At 36.9% G+C, this 26,778-nt stretch overlaps 1 protein-coding gene across 1 annotated transcript in view; it reads left to right on the top strand.

Annotated features, from left to right (window-relative positions):
• Window positions 1-26,778, top strand: part of LOC306862548 (gamma-aminobutyric acid receptor subunit alpha-3-like) — a 158,285-nt gene that overhangs the window by 57,297 nt on the left and 74,210 nt on the right. Inside the window, exon 5 of the mRNA XM_079405404.1 lies at window positions 23,510-23,730. Within this exon, the coding sequence (XP_079261530.1) occupies window positions 23,510-23,730 (221 nt within the window). The remainder of the gene's footprint in view (window positions 1-23,509; window positions 23,731-26,778) is intronic.

The following is a 26,778-nucleotide window of genomic DNA, read 5'->3' as shown; positions in this document are numbered from 1 at the left end:
AAAAAAATAATGTTGAGGGCATCTTGACGTTGTGTTCTTGGAATCAAAGAGCTTGATGCATTTGATGCATTCATTATATTCTGACAAGGCTCAGTGCTAGTTGTCAGCTTTTTACCTACTCTGCTCCCTTTCCCATTTCACAAGCATTAATGTGGTGTAATGACCGCATAAAATAACTGTTTTTCTTTTTTTTCTTTTTCCCTAATCATCCTCATCAAAAGGGACAAAAATAGCACAGTGTCAAAATTCTTCTAAATATACTATGCCATTGAACAGATGCATGGTCTTAAAAGTTCCCGGGGCAAAAACAGCATCTATGCTTCCTACAGGCCTAACATTAGTCCCATTATATCACCGCAGCCTTGACCGAGAGCCTGAGCTGTCAGTCATGACATTACACTATTATGGAAGAAATGAAGGAAAGACATTAAGTGAAACAAGGTCAAGAAATAGCCTATGAGACCGGTAAAGAGCAGAGCACTTATGTGACCGCCTCGTCTACAGATTACAACAGACATTTCTTTCACTTAGTAACAGAAGCGTTTTCTTCTTTACGAGTCCATCCGTATAGTCATTATCTCTAGGTTATTTCTGCAGTTTTAAATACAGCAGATGTCGTCGTCTTTTTCGCTCTAACCATTTTTCCTTTCACCTCCATGCTAGATCTTCTTCTCCATCATCCTTTATCCAGCCTTCAATTTTTTTTTTTTTTCAAAATGTCTCCTACCGAGTCTTTTAGCTTCTATTTTTGTTTCTGCCTAATGCTTCTTTTTCCACCTGTCTTGTGAAAGATTGCACTGCTCTGTCACATTTGTTTGCTCGTCCGCACTGTCATTGCCCATTCGTCCCTTTCTCTATCTTGGGCCTCATCTGACAAGTCGTCTGTTTTGAAATTTAGGCCAGGCTAATCTGCCCCAGTTGATGTGTCGAGCCTTGTGCAAACTGAGGGTGACATGGTTAGTCGGGGGCTTTTCCTGTAGCATGAAAAGTCCTTGTCTCATTTCAAGTGGAACTCAGGAAACTGCTGGTATCTGCCACACATTACCTAACTCAGCTCTTACTTTTTTTTCAGGTAGAAAATAGGCTTTTATCCATATACTGTATATTTGAACACATTTAAAGGAATAGTTCACCCAAAAATGAAAAATCCTTCCAAACCCATAAGATCTTCATTCATCTTTGAAACACAAATTAAGATATTTTTGATGAAATCCAAGAGCTCTCTGACCCTCCATAGACAGCAAGGATACTACCACGATCAAGGCACAGAAACATAGTAAGGACCAGTGTTGGGTGTAACGTGTTACTAAGTAACGTGTTATTATAATTAAATTACTTATCTACTGAAAAAGTAAAATAAGGGATTACTGTTCATTTTTAGGTAATTTAATTACAGTTACTTATAAAGCACTTGTGTTACATACAGTAAATAATTTCAACAGTTCTAAAATCAATATTGAATTTGAAATCTAAATTTACCATCTAAAGATAAAATTGAATGCAGCGTCTTTAACCCTCTGCATGGTGGCGCGTTCACTTTCAGTTTTTCCTGATTCACAGAGAAATCTTAAATACTCAGATACAGATAACACTAAAATCAATCGAATCTAAAAATGGCCTACTTTTATTTGTGTACACTGACAATAACAACAACACATTGTGGTTTTGTAAAATAAACAAAACAAACAGAGAGTATGTTCTGCCGTCTAGGTCTCCGTGAGCAACATTCTACGCATCACAAACTCATAGTTGACACAGAGACATGAGAAATATGTCTATAGAAAGCTTGAAGTGTCTACTTTTAAATGAACTAATTAAAATCGAAAACGAATATTCTCTGATTATGTCATCTGTATGAAACTAAAGCGAGGTAAGTCTTTCCCGTATATGAAGCTTGAAGTGTCTACTTTTAAATTAATTAATTCAATCGAAAATGAATATTCCTGATTATGTAATGCGTATGAAAGCAAGGTACAGTCTTTCCCGTATCTGAAATCTTGAAGTGTCTACTTTTAAATGAACGAATCGAATTCCCTATGAAACTAAAGCGAGGTACAGTCTTTCCCGTATCTGAGCTCATTATATGCAGTCACCTGCATGCAAACGCCCTCATCTAGATACAAAAAATAGATTTTAAAAAATCAAGATTCATTTAATTTCAGCGTTTTTTAAAGACGACCTGCTATGAGGAATTTACCTCAGAAGAACAGCGCGATCTGACACGGATTGATTCAGCAGAGAAGATCATTTCTGTAATTTATTCTTACATTAGTTAACGTGTTATTTTTACACAAACCTGTACGGATTTTACTAGTTGGGCTTTTCCTGAACATCTTGCCAAACTGAAATGTATTGTTTATTGTTTCTTAAGATTTTGTGTTATTTTGCAGAGTATTTCTATTTGTTAACCAAATAATGTTAATTTTCTTTTTTCATGTTTAAGTATTACAGTTGTTTTAAAGCTAAAAGGCTAAACTATTCTGTTTGACTCAAATTGACAGAATAAAGAGTTTAATTTATATTAAGGTTTATAGGGATTTTAAGATGTAGCCTAATTAGTAATTTGAATAATTAAGTTAATTATTGAGTAAATAAGTTACTTTTCATACAGAGTAATTTGTAAAACAATTTAAATACAATATTGATGATGTAATTAATAATAATAATTAATTCCTTTTTGAAAATAACTTACCCAACACTGGTAAGGACAGCGTTAAAATAGTCCATGTGACATCAGTGATTCAATCATAATTTTATGAATCCAAGAGAATACTGGAGAGCTCTCGTATTTCATCAAAAATAGCATAATTTGTGTTCCAAAGATGAACGGAGGTCTTATGAGTTTGGAACTACATGAGGGTGAGTAATTAATGACAGAATTTTAATTTTTGGTGAACTATCCCTTTAAGACATTTACATAATTAAACTATATAACAGTTATGGTTGTTGCAGTTAGCTTAATGGAAAAAGTTTACTCCCATTTGCATTAAAATACTTTATTTAAAGGATGTGTGATGTTCATCATCTACAGTAATATCGTAATTGTTGTTTTAACAATGTGAGTGCTGACATTATGGAGCATGTCACTCACTTTGCTCACTTCTTGACAGTCCAGAAGCATTCACTGCATAATTAAGCCTATTCGATTGCAGTTAAAATGCCCATATAATTCAAGTTATGAAAGCAAAAAAAAAAATTTTTATGGGTAATTTCACTCAAGTAAGAGTGGAGTTATTTTACACAACAGTTCAACAAACAAGATGTTAATATTGAGTTACATTTTAGACACAATATATATATATTTTTTTTCGTTAACAAAAATGGTTCCAAACAAAGCCAGATAAGAACATTTGCATGTCTCAGAGCAACACTGTGTGGTGTTTTGTTCCTGAATGAATCTTTTTTTGAACGAATCAGTCATTTAATGATCCATTCAGAAAGACAGCCACTTGCTTTGTTTCTAAATGAACAGGGACGGATTAACGCACAGGCCTACTGGGCACCTGCCCAGGGCACTGGACCAGAGGGGGGCCCAGCCGAAAAACCGCTACTGCCAGAACGCGATTTCAACCATGTCCCCTCAGATTTTTGAGGCAAGTGGATTTTGAATGCAGCATCCAAAAGACAAAAAAAAAAAAATAGCCTAGTAATATTTTTTATATTTAATAAATGATCACACATCGGTGTGATTAGATCATTCAGTGCGGCACATCATCAGCTGCTAAATTAAAATCTGCGTTCGCTCAACTTCGCTGGCTGGCACGGAGCCAGAGACTAGAGCCCTGCACGGGCCTCAAATTTAGACCCTAGCCCGGCCCTGGCCCGAGACACTCAGGCCCTAGCCCGGCCCACGTCCGACAGCTTATCAGAATTACCGACCCGAGCCCGTCTTTTTTTTCCCCTTCTCCCAAAATAGCTTTTACTACTGTTAAAATAGTTCAGTTTGTATGTAATGGGAAAATTATTATATTTCGTTTGGTTTTTTAAAGTTAATTTAAAGAAACGTTTGGAGCATTTTTGTTTGTTAAATATAGTAATAAGTCCTAAGTTTATGTTTTTTAAAGTAACAACCAAGCGGCCAGCAGCAGACAGTGAGCTGATCATAGCCTATGTTTAATCAATTTAGCCTTCTCAAATCATCACGACTTGCCTAAAATAAAATCTATAGATATGCTAAAACAGTTCAAGTATATAACAATGTTTAAACGTTAAACCTGCACTATAATAATAATGTGCGCTAGCCTATATCTAAGTTTGTGTGGAGAGTGGAAGCTAAAGCGCGTTCTGCAGGACATGGAGGCACCAGCGCAAACATTTTTTTCTACATCATTCGGAACTGTAAAGGGTCTACTTTTATTTGTGGGCACTCACAATATCAATAAAACAAAGAAAACAAACATGATGCGCTTTCTGCCGTCTTCAACAGGAGCGCTTCACAAAAATGAACCGAAGCTGAGAGAATACATGCCTCACAGACATGATAAATATACTGTATCTATAGAAAGCTTTAAATTATCACTTAACGAAATAAAAAAAATATGAAAAGAAATGAATATGCAGTGGCACTTCTCTGTTGGTTGATAACCTGAAACTACTGAAGGTTTGACAAAGGAGTTGTAGTTCAGGGAGTTTGTAATGTGTGGCACCCCATTCCAAGTGATAAATCAGCCTAATTAAAAATTATGTAATTTTATACTGACCCTCATGTTTGCTGCAGCTCTTTTTATCAGATCCGCAGCATAGTGACCCCATCTGTCAGACTCCGAAAGAAGCATAAAAAAATGGTAAAAGTAATTATTTAGCAAAAATATTTAAACATTAACACAATGCTAAATCTTTTATTAATGTGTTGTGCTGCCGAGGTTGCTGTGTGTGGGCTGCCAGTATCAGTCACAGTGTGTCCTTGCTCAAGGGGAAGCAATAATCAAATTAGGTCTCAGAGAAAGATCGGGTAGAAGTTAAGTGAGATGTACAGTCATTGTTTACAAGATTTCTGTGCTTTTTATATAAATGTCCCGATCAAATGTATATATTCAGTGTATAAACATAACTCATTTTGCTCCTAGCATTTTTTGTTTCAATAGATTGAAATGTCAGTGTTAAGGCTGCTGTGTTAAAAGCTTCTTGGGCAGTGTCTACAAGAGGACAATTTGCATCCTTAATGGGTGGAACCCATGAGCGCTGGTATTGTGTTTCCATAACTACAAGTCGTTATGCTGGTTTGCACAAATCCGTGCTGTGTAATTGCAAGGCAATGTAAGAATCTCAGTTTCCCAAGTCTCAGTCTAGATGTTCTCTCTCAGATTAGTTTATTACCATTACCCAATGTCGGATCTCTAATGAGCTTTCATACGGATGGATGTGATAACGTTTTTGTTTGATTGCAATCAGGACTTTGAATTATGAGTGCTTCATGATTTAATAACACGCTCTGACTTTGCAATGTTGTAGGCTTATGAATGAGTATAACTTTGTCATTTTCCCTTGGTCCAGGGAAACACAATCACACAAAACTTTTTGACCTTGAAATATGTGCAACGTAACCACCAAAGCACTGGACTCAGGATTTAATCAGACATGTCACATAATCAATAATAATTATAAGCGGGGAGAATTTGACACTTCACTAAGAAAGCTTATGGCGCTTTTCCACTGCATGGTACGGCACGGTACAGTTCAGTAAGGCTCACTCTTGGGGGTTTTTCCACTGGGTACCTGCTACCTGGTACTTTTTTTAGTACCACCTCTGCGAGGTTCCAAGCGAGCCGTACCGTTACCAAAACATGACGTGTAAACTCTGCTGATCACTGATTGGCCGGAGAAAATCATCACTGCCTGCGTCATTGAACTTGCGGCACAAGACACAGAACAGACCTGCTAGATTTAAATCAGCACAGCCAGCAAAGGATCGAACGCAAATGTTTTGAATTAGCACACCTTTCTTTTAACTACCAAAAAATGGCTGTGTCGTTGTCTGTTGAGGAAGTACAGACTGTCCTCTCGTTGATAGCCGAGGAGCGGATCAAGCGAGATGGAGTGTCGCGGAATTAAAACGTTTTTCAGGAGTCACGGCAGTAGAGGCAGCGCAACTATAACGACACGTGAATATTCCCACCAACTCTAAAGCAGTACTGAAGTGGAAACGCAAACCGAGTCGAACCGAACGTGCCGAGTTGTACTACGCAGTGGAAAAGATGCTGAGGTAGTAGGTCTTACCGAAATCACAAAATTAATATAACTGGAACCAGTTCATTTACATTTATTCATTTAGTTGACGCTTTTATCCAAAGCGACTTACAATTGCTATTTATGTCAGAGGTCGCACGCCTCTGGAGCAACTAGGGGTTAAGTGTCTTGCTCAGGGACACATTGGTGTCTCACAGTGGATTCGAACCCGGGTCTCTCACACCAAAGGCATGTGTCTTATCCACTGCGCCATCACCACCCCATTTGGATCTGTTAGTGTTAACTTTAATACTTACTTTACTTTTAAACATTACTATGATAATAATAATAATAATCATATGACAGGCATTCTGTTTTCTAAAAAACTGAGAAAAAAACTACTAAAGCATAAAAATTCCATAATATGTTTACAGATATTTAGGAAACATGCTAAGTTCACATACTACTATATTACTTGCGCCTTAGAGTAAGCAGACGAAACACAATAAATGTGCAGGCATTGTTTTTTTCAAAGATGATTTTATACCCCCAAAATTTGGCATTTCCATCATTTGTTTCTGGTACGATGCTTCAAAATGTGCATTAAAAACAGGGTAATGGAAACAGCCCTCCTGAGCGGGGGAGGGGGAAACAATGCTCTCCAATATTTTGAATTTATACTGCAGTACTCATTTCAGCCACTAGCTGTTAATATTACAAACTGCATCTTTTATGACAACAATTTTTTTTCAGATCCTAGACAATCCCAACACCATTTCTTTTTTTTCATTGGGCAACAGTAATGCCCTGTTGCACTATGAATTCCTGCTTCTCCTCCTGCTTTTGAGCTAATGCTTTCTCGTGGTTTTGACCTGGAGCACAGTGTTGCCAAATGTGTTTTGCCCAGCAGTCAAATGCTGAAAACCCACAGTGGCAATGGCTGTAATGGATGAATGACAGCCACTCATGTACTGACCGGTCAGATTTCCAGCATAGAAGAGAGGGCTTTGAAATATGCATTAGAAGGTTACGTAGAGAAAACAGAGGAAGAAAGATAGAATCACACAATACAGTAAGTGAGAAACAGATGACATTGCATAGGGACAAGACAGAGAAAAATAACAGACAAGCTTATTTGTCCCCATTACTCAATGGCCCATTTCTCTGTCTCTTCTGAATAGAGAGATTTCAGATCTCTCGTTGCTTTCAGTGTGCAAATTCTCTTTATTATGGAAGGTGATTGTAACCAGCACCAGGGCTTGGTTGTCAATACATGCAGGTAATTCTTCTGAAATAATCAGCAATTAGGCTGATGAGACAGCCTGTTTGAATTTCCCTTTTCTCTGTGTGGTTGCTTTCATTATCATATCTGTTCAATAATCAGAATGATGCATGAATGTGTAGAACACAGAAAAGGCTTGAAGACAGGAAGCAGGTGGAGCGTTTCAAAACGGTTGTATTGTGAATGATCCTATGGCATTGTTAAAATGTCTTTCCTTTTTGGCAGGCATCACCTACTTCTCTCTCTTAAAAAAAAAAAAGTTATTTTTATGCTTGGTAATAAGTGCTTATATTTCTATATGCATATAGTTCTGAGTCATGTGAAATGACTTAAACCTGCTTAATACAGTCCTTGATCATACAGTGTTTCATAGATTAAAATAGATGAATAAATTAAAAGCATTGCATTCTTGTGATTGACTGTTCACTCTCTGTTTGACGCGGGTGGTCGGTTATGGTCTTGGAGCTTTACATCTGCTTTGGATTTGAAGAAATGTTGCAGCCACTTTGATGAAACGCTTTTCACCAGAGCTGCTGGCGTAAGAGCTGCTCCAATCTCATGTAGCAGCAGGGAATTAGAAGGCACAGATTGTATTTCAGACCACTCTTTTGTGACATGACCATCTATAAGTAATCCACTGCAGGAGACCCAATACACCAAACCAGCTCCTAATGAAAAACTAAACCGTTAAAAATTATACAGCACAACAGTTGCGTTATCATTCTGCGGTACATGTTAAATGAAAGCTTATAATGTAATTTCATTCATAGTTACACATTGAAAGGGTATAATGTTTTATAGACACTCTGTTTTATACAGTTCTGAATGCATATAAAAATGTTACCATGCTTTTTCAGAATTATAGCAATGCAAGCCTTAAATCCCAGATTTCACACCCTTTGATTTCTCTTCACTTTTTTCCCCACAAATAAAATCTCCATTTGATTGCTTAAGTAGATTAAAGAGGTTGGCTGAATTGAAGTGAATTAAACAGATCATTAGATTGATCGCTTCGTTGGATGCTGTTCCACTCAGAAAACAGTACAAAACTCTCAGCTGTCTGCCTGTTGTCTCTGGGCGGTCTCCAAGCAACAGCATGTCTGCTGCTTGCCTTTTGAGCATCTAAATGCATTTTAGGTGAACAATTTGTTTTTCTTTCAGCACAATTTGCGCAGTAGCTTGCGTCCCGTTAGTTGGCACCACGCTTGCTCATGTCAGACATTCTTGTAGAGCCTGTGCCCTGCAGATAAGCGCTGCGATGTGGATGACTTCACAGCTTGCACAAACTGGCTAGCAGCTCAGTGGCTGAGATCATCCTCTTCTGCTGCTTAGACAAAGATATTCAAAGTAGCTTCAATTAGGAGCCAAACTAAGGTGGCCTGCCCACAATCTTATGGTCTCATTTATACCGGTTAGTACTGCATACCTACATTTACATTTACATTTACATTTATTCATTTAGCTGACGCTTTTATCCAAAGCGACTTACAATTGCTATATATGTCAGAGGTCGCACGCCTCTGGAGCAACTAGGGGTTAAGTGTCTTGCTCAGGGACACATTGGTGTCTCACAGTGGATTCGAACCCGGGTCTCTCACACCAAAGGCATGTGTCTTATCCACTCGCCATCACCTACAGCAAATGCAGCTTGAAAAGAACCCATGTGCCATTCATTTCCTGTTATCAAAATGCTAAAAATAGTATCCATAGAGTATTAAATTGACCTCCTGATTGGTTAAATAGTTAATTATTAACCATATTTATTTTCAGTAGACCGAAATCAGCGATTCATTCATAGCAAGAACATTCAGCAATGACTCGAATCTCATAAGATGCAAGTTATAGTCTTTAAAAATGTGCTTTTCAGTGACCTTAACACACAAACTCTGGCCCATTGAGCCAAGGGTGTTCGTGTAGGCGAAGTGAGTTAGTTTGTATTCCATAAAAATAAAAAAGTCCTGAAAAGGAATAAAACATTAAAAGCGAACTGCAGCATAAATATTCAGATATCTTATAAATCTTTCTCAAACATCACCATCTGAGGGTGTATTTTGTTTTTCTGTTAGAAAGTGGGTGTCTTTTCCCATCATCCCTCTGAAGAGGAGCTCAAGTGGTTACATTGTCCTCTCGGCCTGCAGGGCTCTGCAGTAGGGATAAAAACTAAACCCCCATTTTCACTTCTCACTTAGGTTTAGGGTTCTTTTTTCCTCCGTTTGAAGTGGCTAAGCATTAACAACACCTTTCATTTGGGGTTGACAAATCCCCACATTCCATCTCACAGCTCATTAGCTCAACATGTTATGCCACAAGCCAGCAGCCACCATTTTTGAGTCCGTCAGTCGCTTGTTGCTGGAGTGTCTTCAGTAGCACTGGGTCTAGGTAAAACCCACTTCTCCTGGGGTTTTCCTTCTTTTCATTTATTCTTCTACTGCTGAAATGTAGGTCAAAACCCAGTGCCCCAGCAGGGCAAGTGTAAGGAAAGCCCATAACACTCTTTCTTCTTCTCTTCTGTGATCTTGCATGGATCTTGCTGGCTTATTTCTAATTGTGTATTATGAAATTAATCCTTTAGAGAGAGTACGTACATGTGGGGAAAAAAGGTGAGCAGGGCTTATGCATTGTTGATAATGATAAAGCCACATCTTACTTTCAAGTAAGAAACTCGCACAAAACGCTGAAGTGTATTATTCTTGATTAAACACAAGTCGATGTTTTCATTCATTTGTTGTTCTTTCGCTTTCTTCTTTTCCGTCTCTTCAGACTTCCTCTGCCATAATTAACACATTCCATGTGCTATAATTAATACAGATGACTTAAAAGGGATAAAGTAAATTCTTAAGAGTGTGGAAAGGGCTGTGGGAAAAGCAGAAACAGAACGAGGAGAACTGTAATTAAACGGCTGAAGAAAGCCCACTGAAACAGGGTTTTAAAATTTCACAATTAGCGGAATGGCTGAAAACTTCATTGCAAGTCATGTTTCTGGTAAGTTACATGCTCTCCGTTGTTTGTGTTCTTAGGGTTGTTATTCTCCGCTGGGGAGACTTTGGCAGTGAAAGAGTACCAATATTGGAAAGGAGTGTTTCAGGTTCCAAGTACAAGTCAAACTCTATGCATAAGATTACAGACATGCTGTTGCTTTCCTCAGAAAATTAGTTCTACTTGTCACTCAGTTTGTAAAATTAGTAGCGGTAATGCACTTAAAATAGAAGAAAATTTGGCAAATGACAGCAGAAATGTGAATCTTATATTGCTTATATTAATTCCTTTTAAAGGGATCTGTAACATCACAATGGAAATTCATATGCCTATACTGTATGAGTGCCTCCAGTGCCAGACTGACAAATAGTTATATATCATTACACCATAGGCCCTGTCCACAGTTTTTTGATGTCTGAAATTTGCCTACACTGGATGCGAGCAGTGATATAAACTTGAGTTTGATTTAACAAGATCAACACATTTTCAAGGACAACACAGCACTTACCCATAAAGACAAGTGAGACTCTCTCATCCTTATCCTTATTTTTTATTGTTGAGCCTGACAATGCATGAAACTTGAGACTTGAATTAAACCCAGAGCTTTCCTTTATTTATGGAGTCAACAAAGTCATGTTACAGGCAATACCATCTAAAGATATACAATTTATACTACTGGGTTTTCTCTGCCAAAGCTATACTCTGTGTGAAGCAAGCATTTGTATGAAACTTAGAGACATTTTAAAGATGATATTGTCCTGTAAGTAACTATAAAACTAATGAAGAAACAATATCTTCATTTGTGTGAACAAATTGATAGTAATCATATTTGACAGGCAATAAACATGCATCGCTACAGAGCAATCAGGGATGAACTGGGAGTAAACAACAGCTCAGTAGTCAGGACCTTAACAAACTATTGCCTGACATACTATCTAGTTCATAAATATCCAAAATATCTTTTTTTTAACATTGCAAAAGCAGTGTGATTAGATTGAACAATACACAATGAATCCCTTTCCCCTCAGCCCCCATAAAAGCTGTGATTATATGGTCTCTCTTAATGTTGACTGAAAATAGCAACTGCATCGTGGGTTATTTCAGGGTATGCATCCTTCCCTTACCAGTCATCAAAATTTTAAAGTTTGCATTAAGTAATAATGTAAACTTTCAGTACAAATAATTTATATTGCATCAAATATTATCCTTTCCTCTAGTCAGTGGCAGGGCATACAGTAGTACAGTAGTAACCAATCAGATTTATCTCTTCAAACTATTTAAAATATATTTTCACACCAAAGATTTATATAGTTTGCCAAAAGTCAGAACAAGTCTGCAGATTTGTCAGAATTGACAGGTTTTACAGAAAATCATGTGGTGTATGATAGGCACATACTTGTCAGACCTCTGTCGTGCGTGTCATGTGTTCCCGCCTCATGCTTCCATATTTGGTTTGTTTCCTGTCCTTGTCTAGTGTGATTATTAGTTATTCTTGTCCAGCTGTGTTTGTCTAATTATGTAAGATTATCCTGTGTATTTATAGTCCTGTCCATTCAGTTTGATTTCGTCTGGTCTACTCGTTACTCCCCGGTGGAGTTGTGTTTGTGTCAGCCTTGCCTTGTCTTGCCCTGCCTTGATGTCTTCATTAAAGACTGTTATTTTGAGTTTCATCTTCGTCTCGTGTGTGCACCATGATAATACTATAGCTTCAGACTATTTTTTCATCCAGTCAGAGGATATCAAACCTGTTCGATATTTTGAGCCGATTTCAGAACATATGTTGTTTTCATTTGTCATGCGTCACCTAGTAACGCAGTGCTAGATTTATGTACATTTGTTGATGTCCAGTTTTTCTCTGTAACCAAGTCGGCAAGTGTGTGATGCTGTTCGCGTTTATTTAGTGATCATTTAGTGTATTCCAGCCTGTAACACATAAGTTTAAGGTGTTCATTTAATGTTTAACATAATATTTTAAACAGATTTAATACATTTAATATTATTACTGTTTTTATTTTATATATATATATATATATATATAATTTAATAAATTATATATAATAATTATATATACATATATATATAAAATGTCTATATATATATATATATATATAGAGAGAGAGAGAGAGAGAGAGAGAGAGAGAGAGAGAGAGACAATAGAAGAGCATAATTAACGCCTTGAACTTATTTGTCAAATGCTGGAATACATTAAATGATGCATATACATATATATATATATATATATATATATAGTGGTGTGAAAAAGTGTTGGCCCCCTTCCTGATTTTTTTTTTTTTTTTGCCTGTTTGTTTAATGTTTACATTAATGTTTCAGATCATCAAACTAATTTAAATATAATCAAAGATAACACAAGTAAACACAACATGCAGTTTTTGAATGAAGTTTTTTATTATGAAGGGAAAACAAAATCCAAACCCACATGGCCCTGTGTGAAAAAGTGCTTGCCCCCTAAACCTAATAACTGGTTGGGCCACCTTTAGCAGCAACAACTGCAATCAAGCGTTTGTGATAACTTGCAATGAGTCTGTTACAGCACTGTGGAGGAATTTTGGCCCACTCATCTTGGCAGAATTGTTGTAATTCAGCCACATTGGAAGGTTTGAGCATGAATCACCTTTTTAAGGTCATGCCAAAGCATCTCGATAGGATTCAGGTCAGGACTTTGACTAGGCCACTCCAAAGTCTTCATTTTGTTTTTCTTCAGCCATTCAGAGGTGGATTTGCTGGTGTGTTTTGGATCATTGTCCTGCTGCAGAACCCAAGTTCGCTTCAGCTTGAGGTCACGAACAGATGGCCGGACATTGTCCTTAAGGATTTTTTGGTAGACAGCTGAATTCATTGTTTACTTTACTTTACTTTATTTTTTATTTTTACAGGGACAATGCACAATTAAAAGTAATCGCACCAGAGTTAGCTAATAGCTAATTTACATCTGCTGTCCCTGGGCAGGTAAACAAATTAAATAACATACAATATTACATATACACCACATCTAACATCACAATACATATATCCACAAAAGTAAAAAAAAAATATATATAAAAAAAAAAACAAGACAACACAGTCATTAGTGGTTGCAGATTTGTTCTGATAGTATCCAGTGCTTAAGATTAATTTTACTGTGTATCTGTCAATGCTTCGAATGTTTGTTGGTAAAGAATTTCATAACCTCACTACTCTAACCGAGAACGCTCTTTGACCAAAGGTGGTTTTTCTATACTGCGGTACTAAATCTCCCCTAGCAGATGCTCTTGTCCTACCGGCACTGCCGTTATGGGCCAGGCATCCCCTAAGAGGAGGGGGAGCAAGATTATGGATAATTTTGTACATTAGGCATACATCACTGTAAAATACAAAATTATCAAAACTTAAAAAATGTAACTTTTTCAAAATAGTACAATAATGGCAATCCCTTGGTTTTTTGTCTAGCACTTTCAAAATTTGTTTATAAAGAGAGTACACAGGCTTAAGTGTGGTCGCACCTGCCTGTGACCAGGTTGTTATACAATATGACAAATGAGGAAGAATCAAAGTATGTACAAAAAGTAGTGCAGCTGATTGAGACAGTTGATGCCTGATGTTTTTTAAATTATTTAAATTGAATTTAACATTATTTATAACCGTTCTTACTTGTTTTTTAAAAGACAGGTGTTGGTCAATTATTATTCCTAAATATTTGACATGTGTCACACATTTGATTGCTTCACCATTGAGTACGATATCTGGATTCACGGAGTTATTTTTTTGTGTATTAAAATACATGCAAACTGTCTTGCTTGCATTAAGGGACAAACAAGACTTATTTAACCAGTTCAAGACTTCCACCATTGCAGATGTCAGTTTGCTTGCAACGAGTTCTTTAGTTCTTGCATGAACATTGTTCCATTTATCACAGCAAGTCTTCCAGGTCCTGAAGCAGCAAAACAGCCCCAGACCATCACACTACCACCACCATATTTTACTGTTGGTATGACGTTCTTTTTCTGAAATGCTGTGTTACTTTTACGCCAGATGTAATGGGACACACACCTTCCAAAAAGTTAAACTTTTGTCTCGTCAGTCCACAGAGTATTTTCCCAAAAGTCTTGGGGATCATCAAGATGTTTTCTGGCAAAACTGAGACGAGCCTTTATGTTCTTTTTGCTCAGCAGCGGTTTTTGTCTTGGAACTCTGCCATGCAGGCCATTTTTGCCCAGTCTCTTTCTTATGGTGGAGTCATGAACCTTAACTGAGGAAAGTGAGGCCTGCAGTTCTTTAGATGTTGTTGTGGGGTCTTTTGAACACTTTTTCCACACAGCGCCATGTGGGTTTGGATTTTGTTTTCCCTTCATAAAAAAACCCTTCATTTAAAAACTGCATGTTGTGTTTACTTGTGTTATCTTTGATTAATGTTTCAGATCATCAAACAAATTTAAATATTAAAGTGTGACAAACATGCAAAAAAATAAAAAATCAGGAAGGGGGCCAACACTTTTTCACACCACTGTATATTTATTATTATTATTATTAACTAACGACAATTAATTAATCGCGCATTAAATGCAGTTTATTATTATTATTATATATATATTATTATTATTATTGTTATTATAATATTATTATTTTGAATGCTCACTGGCTCTGAATTCACATACAGACAAACCACGGGTCACAGGAGGGATGGGATGTTGATCAGTTCCAGAGCCGTTGAGAAACAGAGTTGCAACACTCCCATAGGCTTCCATAGAAACTTAGGGATGCGGAAGTAAAGCACGTCATGGAGCAGCCAATAGTTCCAAACAACCGATAGTTTCAGCATTGAAGCCCATTTATGTCAGTGCTTCTCAAGCACAGTCGCCAGAAATTTGAGGAAATTACAGCATTTTTTTGCCATTTTTAATGCATTAGTTTACCTCTTGGAAATTTGACCAATAGTAGACCAACGCGTTATAGTTAATGTTTATTTTTAGATAATAGGCAGTATATGCTATATTTGCAGTTAGATATATTATATAATATTATATAATAAAATATTTTGATGAATACAGTTGGTTTCCTTTTTTATTTTGAAGTATTTGCAAAACTTAAATTTATATTTTTTTCATTTACATTTAGTCATTTAGCAGACGCTTTTATCCAAAGCGACTTACAATGTAGAAGCAAACAGACCAACGAAAGAGCAACAAAATACAAGTGCTGTGACCAGTCTCACATAGCAATGATTCACATAGCAATGATTTTTTTTATAAATATAAATAAATAGAATAGAATAGAATAGAATAGAATAGAATAGAATAGAATAGAATAGGTAAGTGCTAGTATTAATTGGTCAGATGGTGGCAAAAAATATGTCTTTTAGATGTTTTTTTTGAAAATGGCTAAAACAATTTCTAGCATTTTTCTAGCATTCATTGATATTCACTTGTGTATGCATATTGTATCTTATAGTTTAACATAATATTGTATTAAAATGTGAATAATAGATGACCATAGATGAAGAAATATATATTAATACAATAACACATTTTACATACTAATTAGTTTTTACTCCATAGTTAAACAAGAAAAACCCATTAATATTATTTCCATTAAACTCCACAGACAAAATGCTACTATCAGTGTATTAAACAAATTAATCAATGGACGTTTTGTGTTAATATTTGCCGGAAAATGCTGCAAATATACCCCTTGTTGTTGTCTGACCCGATTAATCCCATTCAAACCTACTGACAGCGCGGAATTGTTTGGAACTATTGAGAGCTCCATGAACCACGTGACCGCGTGGCGGTGAGATCAAAGCGTGTCGCAACTCTGTTTCTTAACAGCGCTGATCAGTTCTAGCTTGGGTGTCATCACGTGTCTCAACCAATGAGAGCATTTGGGGAGGGTCTAAGACTGCAGCAGCGCTCACATAAAATTGTTATCAGCGCTCCTGATAAAATGAATTAGGCTAAGCATCAATTCACAAACCACTGTTCACTGTTATTTTTAACAGAAAATAATGCAACATGCTTGTAATCACGACTTCATAAGTGGGAAACAGGAAGTTTACGATAGCACGTGAAGACAGCAGAGAAGGGCCAAATGAGTGTATCATTTTGTTAACTTTGTGGTTTATTATTTAGAGTTGTTTGGGACGCGGTGACACACAGCCCTCTCACAATATATATATATATATACACACACACACACTATATTGCCAAAAGTATTGGGTCACCCCCTTCTAATGAACATGTTTGACTACTTTAGTAATTTCTATGAGTACAAATCGTAATGTTTAAAGGGGTCATATGATGTGATTTCAAGTTTTCCTTTCTCTTTTGCCACACCCCCCTAAAACGGCTCGTTCAAACACGCCCCCCACATCTTGACGTCAAGATGTGGAAATATTTGCATAATGTTCACGCAAAGAAAGAAGGCTGATATGAGCTTCATCACTGTGTCTGTCACGCGACTCTGTTCCCCTCTCAGGATTGAACTGATGGTAAAACTAAGGACATTATTTATTGTCTTTCTTTACTATAATTTTGAAAGCTGAAGGTGGCGATTATGGAAAGGAGAGTTACATTTCCGACGCGGCTTGTGGTGTTCGGCCAATCACAATGCACTGTGCCAGTTGGCCAATCAGAGCAGACTGCACTTGTCGGAAGGAGGCACTTTGTAGAAATCGAAGCGTTTGAGAGAGGCGGGGCATAGAGGACTTACAATAATGTACAGTATTTGAAAAATAATGTTTTTTTGTACGATAAAACATGTCAACATATTATGTTACACCAAATACACAAAATAATGATCTATTATTAGGGCTCAATTATAGTGGCTCAATGACTATTATAGGGGCTCAATTACTCTCTCTCCTCTCCACCTGTAGCTGGTGTGTGGTGAGCGCACTGGCGCCGTTGTGCTGTGGCTGCCGTCGCATCATCCAAGTGGATGCTGCACACTGGTGGTGGTTGAGGAGAAACCCCCCCTATATGATTGTAAAGCACTTTGGGTGTACAGCAATACACAATAAAGCGCTATATAAATGCATCATTCATTGCGTTCCGCGCTAACACTACATGCATACTACGCCTGAACCCAACTGAACCGCGCTCTGGCCCATCTCTTCCAACCGAGCCAGGGACAGCTAAACGAACCGCGCCCGAGCGATCACACTAGTCAAACGAAGCGGGGGTCACTTGGGGGTCAAATGCGCTCGGGCACGGTTAAGATTGCCTAGTGTGAGTACATCCCTATTCTCCCGCATCCTGCACACATGAGTCTCTATCCACCCGCACTCGCCCATCAAGTGTTGTCCCGCGACGCACTCTGTTCCATTGGGCCCCGCGATAGTACAGGTCTCTACTCAGAAGGTCCCTGTTATAATGGTATGGACGCTGAGCATAACTTGTTTTTCTATAACAAACTATAGAATATTTTCTATAAAAATGTTATTGTCCAGAGTGTGGCAAATAGCTTTGGTTTTATATTTAACTTGATTACATTAATGTTATAAGTTGAAATTTACAATAAATATTTTAACTGCTACTATGTAAAAGGAATACTGCTGTAAAAAAGTACCATATTTGTTTAATGTGTTTGCAAACCAAATGTTATTGCACTTTTGTTCATATAGCAGTACTTTTAAATGAAAAGTGCACAATACACTACTTCAGAATTCATTATTGAATTCTGTGCATAACAATGCGATTAATCACGGAACATCATGCGATTAATCGCGATTAGACATTTTAATCATTGCCCTGAACTGTGTTTATTTGCTAAAACAGATAACTTTTTTTTTTTTTTTTTTTTTTTAAGTATGTTTTGTTATCATGTTTTTTATTGTGTTAGTTAGCTATATTTTTTTAGTTATTTTCACCTAATCAAAATAACCCAACTGTAGTTTGATTGGGATTAATTGGAATGCACAATGAAAAAACATGATTTTTTTTTTTTTTTATTAAAATTGAATTATCTGCTTTTGCAAATGAACTCTTCATATATTATTTTAAAGGTTTATACATCTGACATAAACCAGTGATAGACCGTGTTCATTAACAATTCACTTGTCACATGACGAAAAGAACAAAAGTCTCCCGACTCTGGAGGTGAACAAATAATTTATGTTTCTCATAATTGAATTATATAATAATTCTTATTATATCCATACATGCATTTTTCAAGCCACTTGTCCTGTGTCAACTCGTGGGAATGCTCTACCATTATTATAATCACTGTCTGCATTTTGATTTCATTAAAATCAGACAATGTGATTTTCATGTAATTGTTCATGAATGACCCATCACTAGTGGGAGCTACTAGAACACTGGAGCGGCTCTGGAATACTGGGCATGTTAAGACATGTATTTCAGCTTCCCAATTACACTTCTGCTAACAGAGTCTGACAGATGTGCGATTTCTAGGTATCTGGAATAGTACTGCATTACAATCAGGTAATTAAAGCTGAGCACTGTGACAGTCTCACAGGCAGTTCACTTCTCATTAGAGACCTTTGCATGGTGCCAGACAGTTAGTCTGACAGTGTTTGCACTCTGTAATGTTAGTCTTCATATCACTACTGATTCCCAGCCACTGTACATACTGTGTGCTCACCTTAATGGGCCTTGTAATTCTTTGCAAGAGTTTTTGCCATGTGCTTTTTGAAAGTGGCAAGTTAGCTGGAGCAGATATTTCAGCTGACTATAATCAATGCGGTTGGTAAAGCCAATTTTGGTTTCATGACTGATTGAATTTCTGTATACATCACTATAAATTACCTTATTCACCATAAGATTAGGCTTGAAAAATATTCTAATCTGCCTTTCATGTACCAATAATGTTTATTTGGAAGCCAAATGTGATGATCCCCTTGAAAATATAATAAAAGTTATATATTTTTTCATGATTAAATACCGTTGATACTTTGTGAAAAAATGAATCATATTATAAAGTCAACATACTGTTTCTAAAATAAAATAAGTGATTAGGCAAGAACATGGTTGTTTAAACTTAAAAGATAGTCTCTATTTGAAAATTTGCTTGGATATTTCTGGAGATGTGAGTTTCAGGATGTTAGCGGTTATGCAATACTCATGAACTAGCTGAGAACATATTTACCTCGGCCAAACTGTTCTGGAATTTGCCGCTGTCTCTTGTCTCTATCCACCTTATTTTTACAGTAAGCGTGGGCATGGCCATTTGTAAATTTAATGTCTCTAATGTATCTCACCCGCTTCCATCTATTTTTAGATGTACAAAACAGCTAATTTTACTGCATGATATTGAAAACTGGTGTGTTATTTTAATGTATTATGTTAATCATGAACACACTGGTTTGTAGTGCAAACAGCTTTACCATTTACTGCGCTTCGTTATTCTTCTCGTTATTTCCCTACATCGGCTAATGAACCAGAAGTCTCGCACATTACCAGAAAACAGCTTACTTCTGCATTGAAAAATAAGGTGGATAGTGGTTAAACATGAGCTATAATTCGACTTGGGTGAATCTAATGGGCAGTCTTTGGTCTCATTAATTTATCATTTGTCCCAGAACAAATAGTTTTAGCAGGGAGCATAACTTTAATGTGCTGCCTTTGTACTTTTGACTGAATTGCTTAGCAACTTTTATAATAGTTGTTGTTGTTTGTTAAATATTATTGTTCAATAAGTAATGTTTTATATAAATAATAGTAGTATTTAATGGTAGTGTTTGGTATTGAGAAATGATCTGTTAGTGATGGTGATTTTAGTTACATTGTTAGACCATTAGATGGCAACAAGAGACTGTCTTTATAAATGAGTCAGTAACAAAGACTTTTATTTTGAAAGGGACCAAAACAAGGTTGTAATCAACAACATCATTTTTGCTTTCTTTCAACCAACACCTTGTAAGACGTGACCAACAACTACACTGAGCGGCGCTGTCATCGAAAATCACCCGTAACAGATGAAATGATAGTATGACAAAGGTATCGCTTTCTTCAGCGGACATTCAAACTAATGATTTATTGTGAATATGAGATGGAGCTGAAGAATGAAGGCTGTATCAGATGCAGTTAATCACACTTGCACAGTGAATCTCTCTTATAATACTCTACATAATACAATAAGCTTTTAACTTCAGTAAAGCAACTCTGCGTTCCTCTACATTGTAGTTCTAAAGTGACATTTTGAATTAGTAACAGAGGCTTGGGCTCATCTGTTAAACTGTCAACTTGAGATTTGAATCTGTAGTGGAAGGAAGTAGTTCCACAAACTTGTGCTATCAAACTGTTGCTCTATATCAGCACAGCTGTGATTACAGATTATAGACATCGGGTCATGCACACTAACATCTAGTGCTTTATCTCTGTGACACATGTTTGTCCTTTGTCTGACCAAAACAACAGCTCTCTGTAGAGCTCTCTGAAAAAGCTTCAAGCAAATGACCCTTATTGGGTTGTAATGCGGGAACGTCCATGCTTGTCTGATCACATTTCGATCACATTTCTGTTCTTCACCAACACCTTGTCACAATCATCCTCATTAACAGTAAAGTTCTGTTTCTTGTCCCATTCCAATCTGCCTTGAAGCAATAGTGCTGTATTTATTTGTCACTTTATGAAAACGTGTTAATTCTGACTCATAAGTTGACATCTACATGCAGGGAACATCAGTATTGTAGGTACTGGCTATGAACAAATACTATTACAAAATATATGCAAATTAAAAAAACCTTGAGCAGAAGTGACGGTGTACTACACCATCTATCAAAGTGTTGCGTTATTTAAATTGAACAATATTTGCATTTGTTTTTTGTTTCGTTCATGATTTGTTGAGAAATATTGTCTTTTATGGATAACCCTGTATGCAGTATTATGCAGATATCACTTATCAGGCTTACCAGGCATTTTGTCCTGAATATTTACTTACACACAGAGAGAGAGACACACACTACACTGCACTGCATTACACTACACTACACACTACTTAATAATTCCGCTCAATTGTCATGTACTCTGAAGGGGTCATCATATGCCATGCACTTAAAAAAAAACAAAAACAAGAAGTACAATCTCTTAAATATCTTAATTAGTATTTAAAAAATCTTTAATTATATTAACCATTTGAAGAGTTCTTAAATTTGAGGATGGGCAGACAGAGGACAGTTAAGCTAGATTTACCCTACTGAGTTAAAGGGACTCTGAGCGAAGTATGTGTGAGTGTAGTGGAGTGAAGCAACAGTAATTTCCCCTCCTCGCTCAAAGCATTCTGTAACCAGTCCGCTCCGGCTCCCCTCCTTGTTTTGCTGATAAGCAGCATTAAGTTCCAAGGCCTTGATGAATATGTGTCCCAGCCTGTTGTAATGACGAAAAACAATCTGTGATACATGATGCATTTTGAGATTGTGTGAGTTTATTTTAAATGGTGTTCGTTTTATTTCCTCAGTTATTGTAAACATTGAATTTGATTGTGAAAACCCTGCTTGAACTCATTCCTGTGCTTTCTGATGTAGATGTCATTTGGTGTCAGCTTTCACTTCTGATGGTATACAGACGACTTCTTGGGAACTGAAGTACCCGCAGAATTTTAATCTGAAACAATTTCAGATTGAAGTCTGGAGCTTACTACACTGTGTAAAAAGTGATAAGTTGACTTAACTTAAAAAAAATTGAGGAAACCCCTTGCCTTAAAATGATCAAGTAAATAATAATTACAAAAATTAAGTTAAGTGAATTGTCAGGTTCACTTAACTTATTTTTTTAAATTATTATTTACTTAATAATTTTAAGGCAACAGGTTTCCTCAATTTTTTTTAACTTATGTCAACTTATCACTTTTTGCAGTGTAGGAAACCCGTTGCCTTAAAAATTATTAAGTAAATCATTTAAAAAAATAAGTTAAGTGAATTGTCAAATTCACTTAACTTAATGTTTTTAATTATCATTTACTTGATCATTTTAAGGCAAGGGGTTTCCTCAATTTTTTTTAAGTTAAGTCAACTTATCACTTTTTACAGTGTAAATAAATGATGTACACTGGCATGCACATGACAAGCATAGACGCTTTAATGCTGAAAACTCAACCTGTCATTCACTGAGCTACAGCAGTATGATTTCCTGCCATCGTGGCAAAACCTTCTGCTGAAGGCTGGAAGGCTTTTGTAATGAGTGGTTTTATCTGACTTGTTTTTTCCCTTTGTGCAAGAGCTTCTTGACATTTCTGATTGACTGAGCAACATAGATTTCCGTCTGTTGCTTCCCAAATATCTTTCCAGCAAATTGGACCTTGTGAAGCGTGACAAAAAGCTTATAGTTCTCGGTTGTAATGCAGAACATAAAACAAAAAAAAGAGACATGTCCTGTAATTGTTTGATGTCACATACTCAGTTACAAGATTCAGTTACAGATCCCACTCAGTGATTAATGTGGCGTTCTAAAGATTAAAATTTTCATTTTTAACTCCCGAAGAACTTTTCGCCACTATTTTTATTCATGGCATTGGATGACTTATTAAATGTAAGCAGATAAGATTTCTTTTGATGTTTGTACCCATAGAGAACCTGCAGAGGATTGCTTCATCAATAATGGAAGTCTTAAAACATGAGCGATACTCATCACTGGAGAAGATGCTGTGGATTTGAGACGATTCCTATTCCCAGCTCAGTGGATGGTTCACCGAGGACAGTGTCCCGTTCCATGTTAGCAATATGGTCAGAGAGATAACTCTTAAAAAAAAGCTTGTTTTATCCCTCCAGCGACAGCTGTGAAAATGCAATCATTCGAGTTTGAACTTTTGAAGGAGCCTTAAGGATCTCACACCAACAAGGCTGCATCTCTCCTTAAAGTGCAATGAATTATTGAAGTGTACAACTGAGAAAAGCATCTCGACCAATCAAGGCCAAGCGAACAGGAAAATCTGTTAAATATGAAGTCTGAGGAAAAAGTCTGAATCTTTTTCCCATTTTAGAGTCATTTGCCGAGATTGGAAAAAAGCTTCACATGCCAGCACACGCTTTCTTTCTAAGAGGACATTCGATCAGAGGAACGAGAAAACTTGGGGGTAAAGTGAAGTTTAAAAAGGGCTGTCAGAAAGTCTTGACTTATTCTTTTTTTTTTCCTCCAGGAATACACAATTGATGTGTTCTTCCGGCAAAGTTGGCGGGATGAGAGGCTGAAGTTTGATGGGCCTATGCAGGTTCTTCCAGTTAACAACTTGCTCGCCAGCAAGATTTGGACTCCGGATACTTTCTTCCACAATGGCAAGAAGTCAGTAGCCCATAATATGACTACACCCAATAAACTCCTGCGGCTGGTAGACAACGGAACTCTTCTCTACACAATGAGGTATGATTTGGTAGTCTCTATGGTGCCCTTGATGCATGTTGGGCAACTTCATTTAATGTTTTGCACAGTTTCTGCTTCCAGTCTACGATGCAAGCAAACAATATTGTTTTGTCACACCATTCACCTGCAAACTACGCAACCAAACAGTGAACTTGTGCACTATGCAAGTATTCTCCTATCTGGTTTCTTGAATCTATGCTTTGGGGCGAGGTTGTCAAACTGAAAACAAATTCTGCATGATTTCTCCAGCCCTTTCATTTAGCTGGCAGAGGCAGACTAATGGCTTCTTATCATTGGCGGACTCCGGATGAATGGGACGATGGGGATCTGGCCCATCCTGTGACCCAAACACCCCAAGTGCTTGATGAATGAGTCAGGGAATTGAATTGTGACTAGCTTGGCCAGGAGCTGTCCAGAGCAATGTGTTCTGCTGCCATAGACAGAGTAGGCCAATTCCACCAGCCATTTTGACACAGCACCTGGGCTGCTCATGCACAGTCACTATGAGAGATTGGTCGTCTGTATCTCCGAGCTAGGATGGGTTTTATCTTTTCAAATCTTTAGCCTCATCCCGAATGTAATAAATGGCCATCAACCTACAGGAAAAAGGTACTACATCATCATATTACCGCTAATTTATCTGACCGCCATAACCTTGAGGTTTCCCATAACATAAAAAGAAAAGCTTTTTCTCGAAAGTGTGAGGAATGGAGATTCTTGAAGTGCTGCAGAAATGGTTGTGAGAAACTGCTATATGCTTGAAAACATTTCAAGAGCTATGCTTGATGTTGATGTGCACCTTACGAAACTGCATGCAATTGATTAAAATAGAGAAGTTCTTGCTGACTCAGTGTTCAGAGTTTAACGGTAACACACCTCATGCATTAAACATATATGAATTTCACATTTGCAATATGTACATAGCTTAAAAATATTCATGAAATGCTTTTACCCTGATGTAAGAGACTGCACTTGCCGGGGAGCCAATAACGTAGCGCAGTAACACTTGGTAATTCATCATATGCAATAGTCTGGATACATTGCAATTTTAACCATGCAAGATACAGCAGAGTGTCAAAAGTGGTGCTTTCTGCTGATTTAAAGATTATTTTCTTGTCGCAAGTTAATACACTGTTTTCTATTAGCGCCTTTTTTACTCATAAGGTGTTAAATCTCAGCAAACATGAATTTAGTCACTTATTCACCATCTCTCCAGTCTGTCAAGCATTTGAATTACACGATACATAAGCTTTAATCAGAACTGCAAATCTAAGCGTTTTCCAATTTATAATAGGGCTTGTCCACAGGGATTATGGCGATAATGAAGGTGGCACATGAAATAGGCCCTGTGCGGTGGCGCACTAGATATGGAAGAGCGATGCTGCTCCATTCTCTTGCCCGGTCTCATATGAATTCATTTAATATGGCTTCAGTGCTCCCCAGGCTAAGAATAACATTTGAATTTGGATGCTTTAATGAAGGCTTGTCACTCTCATTGTGTTTGCCCACGGGGATAGCGCGTTGCAAAAAAGTTGTTAACTAGAGCTCCTAGGGACAAGAACGCTGATGTTTCCAGACCATTACGGGCAAGGACATAATTGCATTGTATAAGTGTATGGTTTATTTGGTGATGTCTGTCACGCTTTTTCAGAATTTCACAGAGACTAATTTACAAAAAAAAAAAAAAAAGTATGGTTTGATCTTAAGGGATCCTAATTTTCTCTGATTATCTTTTGCAAGTGAAAGTAACATGTAAATGTTTTCTGTATTTGCTCTTTTCTGCATTCAGTAAGTTAACTCAAAAACTTTTATGTTATTTGGTTTGGGAATTAGCCTCTAAGATATTCAGAAAAAGAGTGAGAGACATCGCCAAATAAACCATATACATTTGCATTAATGCATTTGGCAGACACTTTTGTCTAAAGCAACTTACATTGCATTCAAGGTTCATACAGTACATTCTGTTAGTGCATGTGTTCCATGGGAATCAAATCCATGACCGTGCCATTGCAAGCTCCATTTGTGATTGGTTGAGCTACAGAAATGCCCTGTTTTATGCCGTTTGGGTCAAAATAACACTCAGGTAAAGGATTTCTAGCCTTTCCACTTTATCTCCATGTTGTAAGAAAAAATATGCCATCTCTGCTCCTTAACGCGTTATCAAAACATCTCACTATGTACCATATGTAGCTCTTGCTAATGTTATAGTTTGAAAAATGGAGCTTTTAAAATGTCATATCTTGTTTAGTGTAGTACATTGTAAAGCCTCATTTGTGTCTTTGTGTTGAGTTATGAGAAAAGAAAGAGAAGCTAAATTATTAATCATGGTTTACTGCCTCACACTGGCTTACAGCAGCAAGTCTGTTTTGGGCTCTTTGTCATGGTACTCTTTTCAAGTCAGTGTCAACCCTTTTTTTACACGTCTACAATGTGTTTTCATGCATTAAAAAAGCGTCGTCCAGGGTCATGCTGTACAAAATGTGGAAAATAGAACCTCAGTGACTTAAGGATTCTTTATTTAACTATTTGAAACATATATAAATACAAAAGCATTTATAAAAATAGATTTGTGCATTATCCAAATAAAATGTAAGTGGTTCTTTCTAATGTAGAGGTTTCTGCCACGGTTCTAGGGTGCTGTGGGTGTTTGCAAGGGTGTTGGGTGTTGCAATGCCATTTCTAATGTATTATGAATGTTTTTGTACATTTTAGACACAATAGACACAATCATCTATTTTGAGTTCTGGTAGTTTGTGTGCGTGTTTTGTCTGAAACCAATGGCAACAGTTATATTCACATATTTCAGATGGCCAAGGTGAGAAAGGAGCATCAAATCAAAATGACAATAGTGAAATTATCAAGTATTCTGTTCATTTAACCTTGTATTAAAGCATGTCACAATAAATGCTAACATAACAGCTTTTCTGCCACACAGTAGATGTGCTATTATATGTCACGATGAACTGGGTCTAGGGCAAAGCTGTATGAATGATTTCTAAACATGCAGTGCTGATCTGTATTCAGTAAGTTAGACTCCAAATATATAAG

Source organism: Barbus barbus (genome assembly GCF_936440315.1).
Source record: "Barbus barbus genome assembly, chromosome: 43".
In the NCBI taxonomy this organism is placed as follows: domain Eukaryota; kingdom Metazoa; phylum Chordata; class Actinopteri; order Cypriniformes; family Cyprinidae; genus Barbus; species Barbus barbus.
The sequence above is the reverse complement of the archived record's forward strand: the minus strand, read 5'-3'. Positions and strand labels throughout refer to the sequence as shown.